General features: G+C 45.2%; 1 protein-coding gene across 2 annotated transcripts; it reads right to left on the bottom strand.

Moving 5' to 3' along the window:
- Positions 1-478: 478 nt before the first annotated feature.
- Positions 479-6,631, bottom strand: TEFM (transcription elongation factor, mitochondrial). Of its 2 annotated transcripts, none has more exons than XM_040641020.1 (4): positions 6,531-6,631; positions 5,194-5,546; positions 2,258-2,407; positions 479-1,098 (listed from the first exon to the last, which is right to left on the bottom strand). In XM_040641020.1, exons 1-4 carry the CDS (start codon positions 6,559-6,561, stop codon positions 661-663), a joined length of 972 nt encoding a protein of 323 aa, XP_040496954.1. In that variant the 5' UTR covers positions 6,562-6,631; the 3' UTR covers positions 479-660. The 2 variants fall into 2 exon arrangements, with proteins under 2 accessions (XP_040496954.1, XP_040496952.1); XM_040641018.1 differs by having other exon boundaries at positions 5,083-5,546; positions 6,531-6,630.
- Positions 6,632-12,606: the final 5,975 nt, after the last annotated feature.

The following is a 12,606-nucleotide window of genomic DNA, read 5'->3' as shown; positions in this document are numbered from 1 at the left end:
GGAAGAAGCAGGCTCATAGCGGAGGAGCCCGATGTGGGACTCGATCCCGGTACGCTGGGATCACGCCCTGAGCCGAAGGCAGACGCTTTAACGACTGCGCTACCCAGGCGCCCCTATAAATCTTTTTTAAAAAGATGGTCTGTCCAAGTAAAATATTTCAAAGTGAAAAAAAAAGAATGTATTAGACAAAGCTTCTTGGTTCTGGGCTGATAGACCGAGTTGATGAAAATCAGCTTTTGGAAGCAATACGTCAAACCATATACTACGTACAGTTAAGAAAAGGGTTTCATAAGTTGTGCTCTCAATTAGATTTAGCATTACCACGATGAGCAGCTCCCAGAAAAATCATTACTCTATTAACAACAGAACGACGCAAATCATTAGGATGGAATTTGCTTTTCAGGGGAGATAACTTTGTTTCTTCTTTTGCCTGTTTAGGGGGCATCTTACTGTTTAACACTTAAACCCAAAAGGCACAGAATCTCCTAAGATATTTATTGATTTAGCTTATTATTGTGTGAACAATTCAACAGCCAAAAGTCTGACCTTAAATACAAACATGTCTTCTTCATAAACATGAATGTTAAAAACAGTTGGCTTTATAGCTTTAGGGCTAATAAATTAATATAACCTTAGAGCTCTTACATTAACCTCAACATTTCAAGGTTCAGTGTCAAAAACTGCTAATTCATAGAAGGCAACAGCTTGTAGTAATGAATCATATAACTCCTCTGCTCTCTGCTGTCCAGTAGATGAAAACATCTGTCTGTAGCGGACGATCTTCTCTGTGGGGAAGACTACCCGAGGCTCTTCCTTCAGACCAGACTCCGAGAGGAACTGCTTCACCAGCTCTTTTCCACTAGTCCGTGTGTCCCCAATCATCAGTTCAAAGTGCTTCCCCACTCCATTTCGATTCATGCTCAGCACCTGATGCTGGCCATCCTGGGCAAAGGTTTTGTTTAACAAGGCATACAGCATGGCTTCCATGATATGAAAATGTAACACTACGGGAAACCGAGATGGGTTCTGTATTGAGAGCCCGATTTTTTCCAGAACATAGAGGTCAGCTTTAGGCATCTTTGAAATGACTGAAGAAATCTTTAAAAAACAAAAAGACAAAATAAGTGAACAGAAATAATTCACTAAGTTTTGTTGTTTGGGTTCCCGCTCCCATTTCTATTAAAATATATAACTTACATCATACTGCTACTGACAGTTATGAAGTAACTGAAAAATCAGCGTTTTATGGAGCAGCCAGGAGCCAAGTTCTGCTCATGGTTCTGAGGAATAAGCTGAGCTAAGGCAGGTCATTTAGTCCTACCAAGTACTAGTTTCTTCATCTCGAAAATGGGCTTCATAATTTCTAAAATCTCTACTGACTTTAAGATTAGACAACTTAAAATGTTTATTAGCCTTTTAAAAATGTCCAGGGTACAGCACAGGGTTAGAATATCTAGTCTACAATCAGGGCGCCTGCGTGGCTCAGCCGGTTGAGTGTCTGACTCAGTCTCAGCTTAGGTCTTGATCTCAGAGTTTTGAGTTCAAGCCCTGTGTTGGGCTCCACAGTGGGTGCGGAGCCTGCTTAAGAAAAAAAGAATACCCAGCCTACGATCCGTTATCTACAACTGACTACTCCTGTCAGATGCTTGATTGATTATACCAGTTTTCATATGTGTAATCAGGATCGTAATTACCCACCTCACAATTTTGAAGACGCGAGACAATTAGCGAAGCATTTTGAAAAATAAGCTTAGGGGCACCTGAGTGGCTCAACTGGTTAAGCGTCTGACTCTTGATTTCAGCTTGAGTCACAATCTCAGGTTCCTGAAACCAACCCACATGTTGGCTCCATGCTCAGCAGGGAATCCGCCTGAGGATTCCCTCTTTCCCCCCAAGCTCGCTTGCTCGCTCTCCCTAAAATAAATAAGGGACTCCTGGGTGGCTCAGATGGTTGAGCATCTGCCTTCGGCTCAGGTCATGATCCCAGGGTCCTGGGTTCGAGCCCCCTGCTCAGTGGGGAACCTGCTTCGCCCTCTCCCTCTGCCGCTCCCTCTGCTAGTGCTCGCTCTCTCTCGTGTTCTCTCTTTCTCTGTCAAGTAAATCAATAAATCTTAAAAAAAAAAAAAAAAAAGGAATGGGTGAGTAATACGTATCCAAAGGAAATCCATCTGTAGTATTGTATTACATTCCATTTAGGACAGAAGACTGAAGTACACAAATTCTAGCAGGTAGGAATTTGGAGGCGCAGTTGCTTTACCTCTTGTAAATAGACAGATGATACGTATGTGCCTTTCATGAACTGGCAACACTCATTCTGCTGCCAGTCCAGCACTGCCAATGTACGATCCATGTGAGCCCAGGCAATTCTTCGAGTTCCAAAAACGATGGATACGATACTATTAACTGCCTACAACAAAAAGGCTGGTTTAATTAAAAGTATAAACATTTTAACAAATACAAAACTTAAGCTATAAACTCAGAATGCCAAATCAGTTTATGTGATAGAAATATACCGGGGTGCCTGGGTGGCTCGGTTGAGCATCTGACTCCTGGTTTCAGCTCAGGTCGTGATCTTGGGGTCATGAGATCAAGCCCCATGTTGGGCTCCAGGTGGAGCTCAGTGTGGAGTCTGCTTAAGACGTTCTCTCCTTGTGCCCCTACCCCCAGCTCTCTCTCTCTAAAATAAATAAATCTTTAAAACAAAGAAATATACATCCACTTCATGAACTGAGGAATGTTAAAGAAATGCAGGAATAATTATTATTTTTTAAAGATTTATTTATTTATTTGAAATAGCATGAGTGGGGGGCAGAGGGAGAAGGAGAAGCAGGCTCCCCACCAAGCAAGGAGCCCGATGTGGGACCCAATCCCAGGACCCTGGGATCATGATTGAGCCAAAAGCAGACACAACTGACTGAGTCACCCAGGAGCCCCAGGAGCCCCAGGAATAATTATTAATCAAAAGATAACCAGTAGCAGTCAATTTATAGACAAAGAACCTTTACATAGCCCAAAGTAGGCATTCAAGTATTCCAATGTTGCTGGGGACTGTGCTAGATACTGGGAAACAAGGAATACAGCCATACATCATAAGAAATGCCACCACACAACATTACACCATAGAGAGGAGACATGGTCCGGGAAGACTTCCTGGAGGACTAGGAAAATGAGTAAGTGTAAGTGGGAAGTGATTTCACCACGTGCCCGCACAGAGAGCTGTGTGACACCTCACACACTCAGGCCCTGGAACAAAGAGTGCAAGTGGGAAAGGTGCAGTGGGGCAAGCAGATTTCTGCAAAAGTACCTTGCTCCATCCTGAGAGCTGCAGGAAGGCACCAAAGCATGTAACATTCAGGCACAACACGAGATTTACGCTTCAGAACCATCACAGACCGCCGTGTGGAGGACGGACCATAGAAGGCTAGACTAGAGGTAGGGATCTATTAGGTGCCTGTTATGTGACAAAGCATTAAGAATCAAAGACAGTGAGGACAAGAAACAAATTGGAGGTAATGCGGGTAGAAGTGATATGCGGGATGGAGGAGCTTAGGATAAGCCCACTTTTATTGCAGTGACTGAATGGCACCGTTAAGCAAGATGGTGGTAAGAAGCAGATCAACTTGGGAAGACAGGGGGAGAGGAGTTGTTTTCTAACGTACTGTATTCAGCTTGCCAATAGGGCTTCTACGGGGAAATGTGTAATAGATAATTGGGTATGTGGATTTAACTCTGCCAAGTCTGGGCTGGAGATAAGAGTACAATGGCATCTCTTCACCCCCACATAGTTCACTTAGTTATATGGCTAAATAAATTCGCGTGCTCCATAAACACAAAGGCACGCAAGCAGGAACGTTTTATAATTCTATGCCCCTCTCCCTTTCACTGCTAGGGAATGGATAAATATCCATTAAAGGCAGAAGAGTTTGGATGCCCAGACATCTACAAAATACAGACCTTCTTTTGGTTCTTGAGCTCAACGATTCTCAAGCTTTAGTGTACATAAGAATTACTGAGCCAGGCTGCACACAGTACTTCATGGGCAAGAGATTTTTTTCAAGGACTACTGCGTGATTTTCTCCATACAAAATAACTATTTTTTTTAAGGAAAAAAAATAGTACTTTATTTGGAAGTCAGTATAATTTTTCTCATCGCATACAAAATGACTTTAGAACCTACCCCTCTAGATAAGATTGCAACTCCACTATAGTGACTATAAATAGTACTTATAGCCAAAACTCCGAAGGGAAATCCAAGCCCTGAAAATTTTGGTTCAAATATGTTCCAGATCAGCTGCAAGAGTTCTATCTGTCGTCCGTGGACGGACTTCATGAACCCTACAAGTCCTCTGAAAGTGTATGCAGCATTCTATGGAAATGTGCTTTTGGTGGTTTTTCTGAAAAGAGGGTCCTTAGCTTTCATCAGGTTTTCAGAAAGTATCCATAAGCCTCCCAAAACTGAGAACTACTGGTCCAGGAAAAAAAATGTGCTTACTACTGGTATGCAACAAGAGAATATTTGATCACATATTGCTACACAGGACCTAAGCTCCTCCTCCAAGGTTTAATGTTTGATGAGCCAAGTAATTCTAATATTTGTTTTTTAAGACAACACTGAGAAGGATTTGCTCGTAGAATGCCTTTTAAAAGGGGGGAAGGGGAACAGAAAATAACTTTAATCCTGCTGGAAAGACCAGCATAATGTTCTGAAGTCACTCCCTGGCCATAACCCTCTCTGCATCTTAATTTGATTATTCTCGATATAACCCCTCAGACGCAGTCATATAGCTCGATTCCTCTTAAACCTCACACAGACCTGTTTCTCTACAACTGTTCTTTCTTCCTAGAACGCCCGCCTCCTCCAATGAGTCTCTTCTCCATCTGAGATCCAGGTTTTGGTCAACTTTGCCCAACGGGTAGAGCCCACAGTTCTCTGCCCACCCACTACCTCTCTCCATCTCACTCTTCCGTACTATCACATACCAACTAAACTATAAGGTGCCCTGCTGCCCAGAATAGTGCTTTACAAAGTTGGTTCTCAATACGTAGGGAGTAGTATAACGGACATTAAGAAAAACAGTATACCTTAAGTCTCTCTCTTGCTATTTCTGGTTTGATGAGCTTTCTCAAGAGCCGGTTGTCCTGGAACTTTCCTTTTCTCCCTCCAGTCTCTGGACAAAGAATGGAGTTACAAACCTGAATGGTAGTTTTATACTGGAACAAGGGCACACTCATTAAACTCTCCAAATTCTGAAATGGCCCAAACTTCTCTCTGTGCTCTATAATATTGACAGATTTTCTTCCACGAAGCAATCTGAAAGTTTCCAGTTCTTTATTAGATGCCGTATTCAACACATGCAAGATGGAAGCCTGCTGCTCTGAAGAGAAGAGCTTGTCAAGCGCATTTCCAGGTTCCTTTGTATTTTCATCACAGATAGCAGCATTGGGAATAATCTTCTTAGGTGCAGTGGATTTTTTTCGNNNNCAGGAATGATGTAGCGCCTGGATCAAGGATGACCCTAATGGAACCGGCAAACATCGCCACCTTCCTAAAAGGGAAATTTGGCAAAATGTAAGCTGGAATGTCCTACTTGTTTTTAGTATTAGCTGTGGCTTGACCAGAGCCTTTGCAAAGGGACAGCCTTTCCCATAATCTTAGAACTAGTATACCATACTCACAAGACAGGTCTTCTGATTTTTGTGGGTAAGTCCTGTTTACTACCTAGAAATCTTTTTTTTTTTTTTAAGATTTTATTTATTTATTTGACAGAGAGAGATAGCTAGAGAGAGAGCACAAGCAGGGCTAGCGGCAGGCAGAGGGAGAAGCAGGCTTCCCGCTGAGCAGGGAGCCCGATGTGGGGCTCGATCCGAGGACTCTGGGATCATGACCTAAGCCGAAGGCAGACGCTTAACAACTGAGCCACCCAGGCTCCCCTATAAATCTTATTTTATGCCCAGATGGAAGCACGTATTTAAAACAATGATTTCCACTGCTTAACGTTTTTGACATTTTTAACTTTAGAGGGATCTTTCTGTAATTAATATCTCTTGTTAATATTTTCACATCCATTTTCACTAGTTTCCTACGCGGTGGAACCAAATAAAATTAAATCGTATACGTTTATAAAATATGTTTTAGCTGAGTGATAGATGTAAGGGGCAGTTTTTATTTTCACCGGTACGCTTTTCCCGGTTTCTACTATGGCTGTTCCCGCAAGCAGAAAAACAAAACACGACGTAAGAAACAATTCTGCAAAACCACTGGGAAGTCCCTCGGACACTGCAGCCACAGGAATTACCACAGCCAGAGGTGAGCAAACGGCTGTTAGCCTCACCCCCCTCCGCCCGCCACAGTCGGGGAACGGGCCGCTCGCGGGCCCCTCGCCCGGGAAGCACGGTCGCTCCGAGGCGCCCCATCAGCTCAGCTAGGACTCCAAGAGCAACAGCTGGACATGGGGCCTGCGGGAGAAAGTACTCCAAGACCAGAGGCCAAGGACAGGCGGGAAACGAACCCAGTGTTCCAGGTACCCTACCTCCCGCCACGAGAAGACTACAGACGCTCATCGTCCCTGGTAAAGCGCTGGGTTCCCACAGTCCAATCTTCCTCCACCGACTTCCGGCCCGGACGTGCTTCGCCTCCAAGTGTCCGACCTCGCGGCGGAAAGGTTCCGGCCGGATTGGCGTTCCGGGGCCGGCCGGAGGTGTGTCCGGCTGAGCCAGTCCTCAGCTGCGGGCCTCCGGGCGGCCTCCCGCCCAGAGGGAGTCCCCGGATCCCGAGCCTCTGGGTGCTCTGTAGTTGGCAAGGTCGGTCGCTCCTTCAGCCACATGTTTATTCCAGTTTATTCCAGGCACGTGGACTGATAAGGTCCTGCTGTGGCCCCGCCTGGGGGGCAAGGAGCGGAGTCTTGTGGGGAGCGTAGATGGGTACGCAAAGAACCCTATCACTGGGTAGAATGGGGTAATCGGGAGAGGCAGGGGTTCCGGGAAGGGCGAGAGGTAGGAGGAGGTGGCTTTGCCACTGAGCTTTGAAAGTCGGAGCAGCATTCCATTTGGAAGGGAGTGGGTGGGGAGGGAGATGAGGCTGGCCCAAAATTTGGTTGGGCCTTGAATGCAGAATGGGGCAGTTGAATAGGGTCAGACCAGAGGTGTGTTTCTAGAAAATCGGCCCTATGTAAAAGTGCGAGGCCGTATTGGAGTTGGAAGAGACAGGGAAGCAAGGAGAGTCGGGAAACTAGTGTATCTTCCCAAGGGCCAGGCAGTCGTAAGGAATTGAACCCGGAAGGTGTAAGGAGAGTAGAAAGAAAAGGATTCTTTCTGGAAGGTGAGGAGGTTTGGGCTAGTTTTGTGAAGAACAAGGAAGTCAGAAGGGAGGTGTCTTTTGAAGGGAAAGGTGGTGGGCTTGTGTTTTTATGAGGTGGCCGTGTCTTTGTAGATATTGTCCAGGAGGCAGTGGGGATGTAGGGACTCCTAAGTATTCATAAGAATTACTCGTAGGAATTCCAGGAATCTTACCAAGTCCTGGAGAACTTAGGGCTATAAGAAGAAAGAAATTCAACTTTTGATGCAAAATCCTCCAAATCAAATAATTTCCTTTTTCTCCTGGCTTATTCTACTTAATGAGGCGTTACGGGTTGAATTGCATCCTTCAATAAAGATATGTTGAGGACTACCTGGGTGGCTCAGTCGGTTAAGTTTCTGACTCTTGATTCCGGCTCAGGTCATGATCTCAGGGTGGTGAGATTGAGTCCTGCGTTGGACTCTGCACTCAGTGGGGAGTCTGCTTGAGATTCTCTCCATCGCCCTCTGCTCCTCCCCTGCTCTCTCTCTCTTAAATAAATTAACTAATTAATTTAAAAAATCTTTTTTAAAAAATAATGTGATCTTATTCGGATATAGGATCATTGCAGAGGTAATTAGTTAAAATGATGTCATCCTGGAGTGGGAGCAGGTGACTAATTCAATATGACTGGTTCCCTTAAAAGAAGAGGACCATACAAATGCCATGTGAGAATGGAGGCAGAGGTGGGAGTGATGCATCTACGATCCAAGGAAGGCAAGGATCACCAGGGGGTCATCACGAACTAGGAGGGAGGCATAGAGCAGATTCACCTTCAGAAGGAACCAGCCCGGCTTCCATCATGATTTCATGCTTCTAGCCTCCAGAACTGTGAAAGAATAAATTGCTGTTATTTTAAGCTGCCCCGTTCAGAGTAATTTGTTACAGGAGCCCTAGGAAACTAATACATGGGGCCATAAGGAGTCCTGGTGGTTGATGCTTTCAGAGATGATGACGTTCACTGGCAAGATGCAACAAATCACTCGCTCCCTGCACAACCCTAGACAGTTTCTCATCCTCTCGGAGTCTCAGCTTCCTCATTCATGAAATGGAGATAATGGTACTTACCTCACATAGCTGCCAAGAGGATTTCTCGTTAAAAACTGGATGCAGAGACCCCGGCACATAGGAAGGTTCAGTAAATGTTAGTTCCCCCATGAAAGCATAACCTCTTCCTGGGAGCTGATTACTAATGACCTTCAGGGGAAACCCCCTCATTCCTCAGAGCATTCATTCAATATCCTTTGACCTGAAGCTGGTAGTGGCAGGGAAAGAGGCAACTACGGTAGGTGCATGTTTTACTGTCAACCAGACTCTGTTCAAAATGAAAGTTGTAACTTTCCCCGGAAACCAGGTCCTTCTCACTTCCCTGTCTGTACTGCAGAAATCCCTGGTTCCTCCCACTCCTTTCATCATTACGTCTAGCCTGTTATCTGGTTTCTGTGTGTGTGTGTGTGTGTTTTAAGATTTTATCTATTTGAGAAAGAGAGAGAACAAGCAGGGGGAGGGGCAGAGGGAGAGGGAGAAGCAAACTCCCCACTGAGCAAGGAGCCCAACACAGGGCTCCATCCCAGGACCCTGAGTTCATGACCTGAGCAGAAGACAGACCCTTAACCGACTGAGCCACCCAGATGCCCCTGGTTTCTATGTTTTTAAAACTTTTTTTGGCCATGACACAGAATGCATAGATGTAAGGTGTGAAACAAAAGCTTTCATTAAAAAATACTTGCATTATTACATATAATGCACCTTGATTTTTTTTTCATTAAAAAAGCCCACTGATCCATTTTTAAACCTGCAGGACATCAGGCAGAGATGTGTAGTAGGTCGTTATATATGTAAGTCTGAAGCTAAGGGAGAAGACTGTGCTGGGATCTAGATTTGGAGGCTGTCCACGTGGAGAGATGGCGCTGTATCCCAGGAGTTCGTGGAATGAGCCAGGGAGAGGGTAGTGTGAGAAAACCCCACCGTGTCAAGGAGAAAACTCTGGGAGCAGCCGTACTGGGCATGAGTAGAGAATTCAGATTCCCAAAAGGACTAAGATGCAATGTTTAGAGAGACTTCAAAGGAAACAGGACAAAGTCAAATTAAAGAGACTAAAGAAATAAAGGATTTTGAGGAGTGAAGAGATTTGTTTTTGACAGCTGGGTTACTTGGAACCACTGTCACAAGAAGTTCTATCAACCTTCACTGTAAAATGTCCCTTTCACTTTTAAAAAATAATTTTGTAACTTAAATTCAGTTAGGTAACAAAGTATTATTTGTTTCAGGGGTATAAAATGTCCTTTTTAAACTCTCTCTTGCTATGGCTACCCTAAGGAGGGTCTCACTGTCTCTCACCTGGGCTCTTGCGATAACCACCCCCCATCAATCTTCCAGCTACCTATCAACCTAACCCCTTCCCTACCCTTCATATACACCTGCCTGTCCTGGCCAACAGCCCCAGGGCTGACCAGATCTCCCACTTCCTGCCCTGAGGTTGGGCCTCACCTACATCTTCCAGCCCTTTCTCTGCTCACCACCATGTACCCACTGTGGCAGCCAACACCCATAGCCTTGCCTCTCCTGATAGATCCCTGACCGAAGGCGGGTCAGTGTCTCAGGGGAGGCGAACCAGTTATGGTCACCCCACTTCCCTTTGCTAAGGATAAAGATCAGGAGCGGGTGTGATTCAGTTGGGGGCATTGCAGGGAAAGGTTTTATATCATGACAAAGAGTGGGTGGAGAAGCGGCCACCCCCCTTTCTTCCTGAGGCTCTGATGGCCGGAGGACGAGTTGAGAGGAGCAGCCTCCCGCTACAGGACAGGCAATGCTGACAAGAGCGTGAAGAACAGACGAGGGGGAGCTCCTCGGCCTCGACGACATTGTTCGGCTGCTGGAACATCCCTAGAAAGATCCATCTGCAGACTTCAGGTTCAGTAAGAAGAAACTGACCTAATTGTTTCAGCCGCTTGTAGATTAGTGTTCTGTTACCTGAAGCTGATAACTTCCTGCTTAATACACCCTCTCAGGAGACAAACGGGGTGGCGTGAAGTTCCCCACACATGTCTCGCGCTGTCTCACCCCTGCACCTTTGTGCCTGTCAGTCCCTTTCCCTAAGATTCCCACCCCCCTCTGCAAACAATGGTCTGAATTCTCACCTCGCAAGGGCCCCCACGGGTGCCCCCTGTGCTGAGAAGCCCATCTCTCCGCCAAACCAGAGCACCCTGCCTTTCTCCAAGCGCTCGACTTCTCTCTCTCAGAATACATACTGGCTTGAACTGTAGGGCGTTTTGTTTTCATTTGGTTTTGACTACATGTCTTTGTCTCCTTATTTGCCTCTCTATACCTATTCCCGGGGGGATCTGGAAGCTACCAGCCAGAATATACCAAATATCCATCCCTCAGGTCTCATCATTCCTCCTGGAGACAGAGCCGCCCGATGGTTATGCTCAGACTCTGGAATCAGTCAATCCTGTGTTTTAACCCTGTGTTCCAATCCCCCCATACTGAAAATGGGAACTAGGGCAAGGGATGTCACCTCTCCAAGAGCCCTCTGGAGTGCATGAGGAATACGGGCCATAATCATATCCCCTGTAATACCCAGCACATTGCCTGGCACTATGAGGATTCATTAATTAAGTGTTTGTTGAAAAAAAATTAATGAATGTCACATATATAACATCTAAAAAGTTCATTTTGTTTGGGAAAAGACATGAAAGATTAATGCTTCATACAGCGATGTTCACAATTGCCAAAATATGGAAAGAACCTAGATGTCCATGAACAGGTGAATGGATAAAGATGTGACACACACACACACACACACACACACACACACACACTATACAATGGGATATTACTCAGCCATCAAAAAGAATGAAATCTTGCCATTTGCAACAACATGGATGGAAGGGTTTTAGGCTAAGCAAAATAAGTCACTCAGAGAAAGACAAATACCGTATGATTTCACTTATATGTATAATCCAAGAAACAAAGCAGAACACAGAGGAAGGGAAGGAAAAATAAAATAAGAGGAAAACAGAGAGGAAGGCAAACCATAAGAGACTCTTAACTATAGGGAACAGAGGGTTGCTGGAAGGGAGATGGGTGGGGGGATGGGGTGTCTATCACCCAGTTACTGAGTGATAGACATTAGGGAGGGCACCTGAAGTAATGAGCACTGGGTGCTGTATGCAACGATGAATCACTGAATACTACTTCTGAAGTCAATAATACAGTATATGTTAATGAAATTGAATTTAAATTAAAAATAAAATTAGCGCTACATAACTTCATGACCTCAGCATAGGCAAACATTTCTAAAAGAGTACATAAGGGCGCTTGGGTGGCTCAGTAGGTTAAGCATCTGCCTTCTGCTCAGGTCATGATCCGGAGGCCCCGGGATCAAGACCCACATGGGGCTCCCTGCTTCTCCCTCTCCCTCGGCTTCTCCCTCTGCCCCTTCCTCTCACCATTCTCTCTCTCTCTCTCCCTCAAATAAATAAAATCTTTCAAAGAGGTGTAATTCTCCAAGTCATTTGAATTAAATATGGATCATATAAAGTTTAAATGTTTACTTAGTGATATCGTCTACTTTTTCTTCAAAGTCGATCACCTCCTCCAACATAGCCAGGATTTCCACAAAAAGGCTGTTGATTCTTGGCTAGATCATTCTTTTTTTTTTTTTAAAGATTTTATTTATTTATTCGACAGAGATAGAGACAGCCAGCGAGAGAGGGAACACAAGCAGGGGGAGTGGGAGAGGAAGAAGCAGGCTCATAGCGGAGGAGCCTGATGTGGGGCACAATCCCATAACGCCAGGATCACGCCCTGAGCCGAAGGCAGACGCTTAACCGCTATGCCACCCAGGCGCCCCTTGGATAGATCATTCTGGACAAGGTGTACACAACCTATCTCTTTGCTTCCCTTCCCTTCTGATATTTTGTAGAGGAAAGATAATTGGCCCTTCGTAATCTTACTCTGGCCAATGTTTTGGTGCTTTTATGTTACACTGTCCCATTGTCTTTTTAAAAAGGATTACACAGAATTAAAACAATAAGGCAAATGATCAAAATAGAAAACAGCATTCACAGGGGCGCCTGGGTAGCGCAGTCGTTAAGCGTCTGCCTTCGGCTCAGGGCGTGATCCTGGCGTTCCGGGATCGAGTCCCACATCGGGCTCCTCCGCTGGGAGCCTGCTTCTTCCTCTCCCACTTCCCCTGCTTGTGTTCCCTCTCTCACTGGCTGTCTCTCTGTCACATAAATAAATAAAATCTTTAAAAAAAAAAAAAA

Source organism: Ursus maritimus, unplaced genomic scaffold, assembly GCF_017311325.1.
Source record: "Ursus maritimus isolate PB19 unplaced genomic scaffold, ASM1731132v1 scaffold_24, whole genome shotgun sequence".
NCBI lineage: Eukaryota > Metazoa > Chordata > Mammalia > Carnivora > Ursidae > Ursus > Ursus maritimus.
Note: the sequence above shows the minus strand (reverse complement) of the source record. Positions and strands in the feature narration are given on the sequence as shown.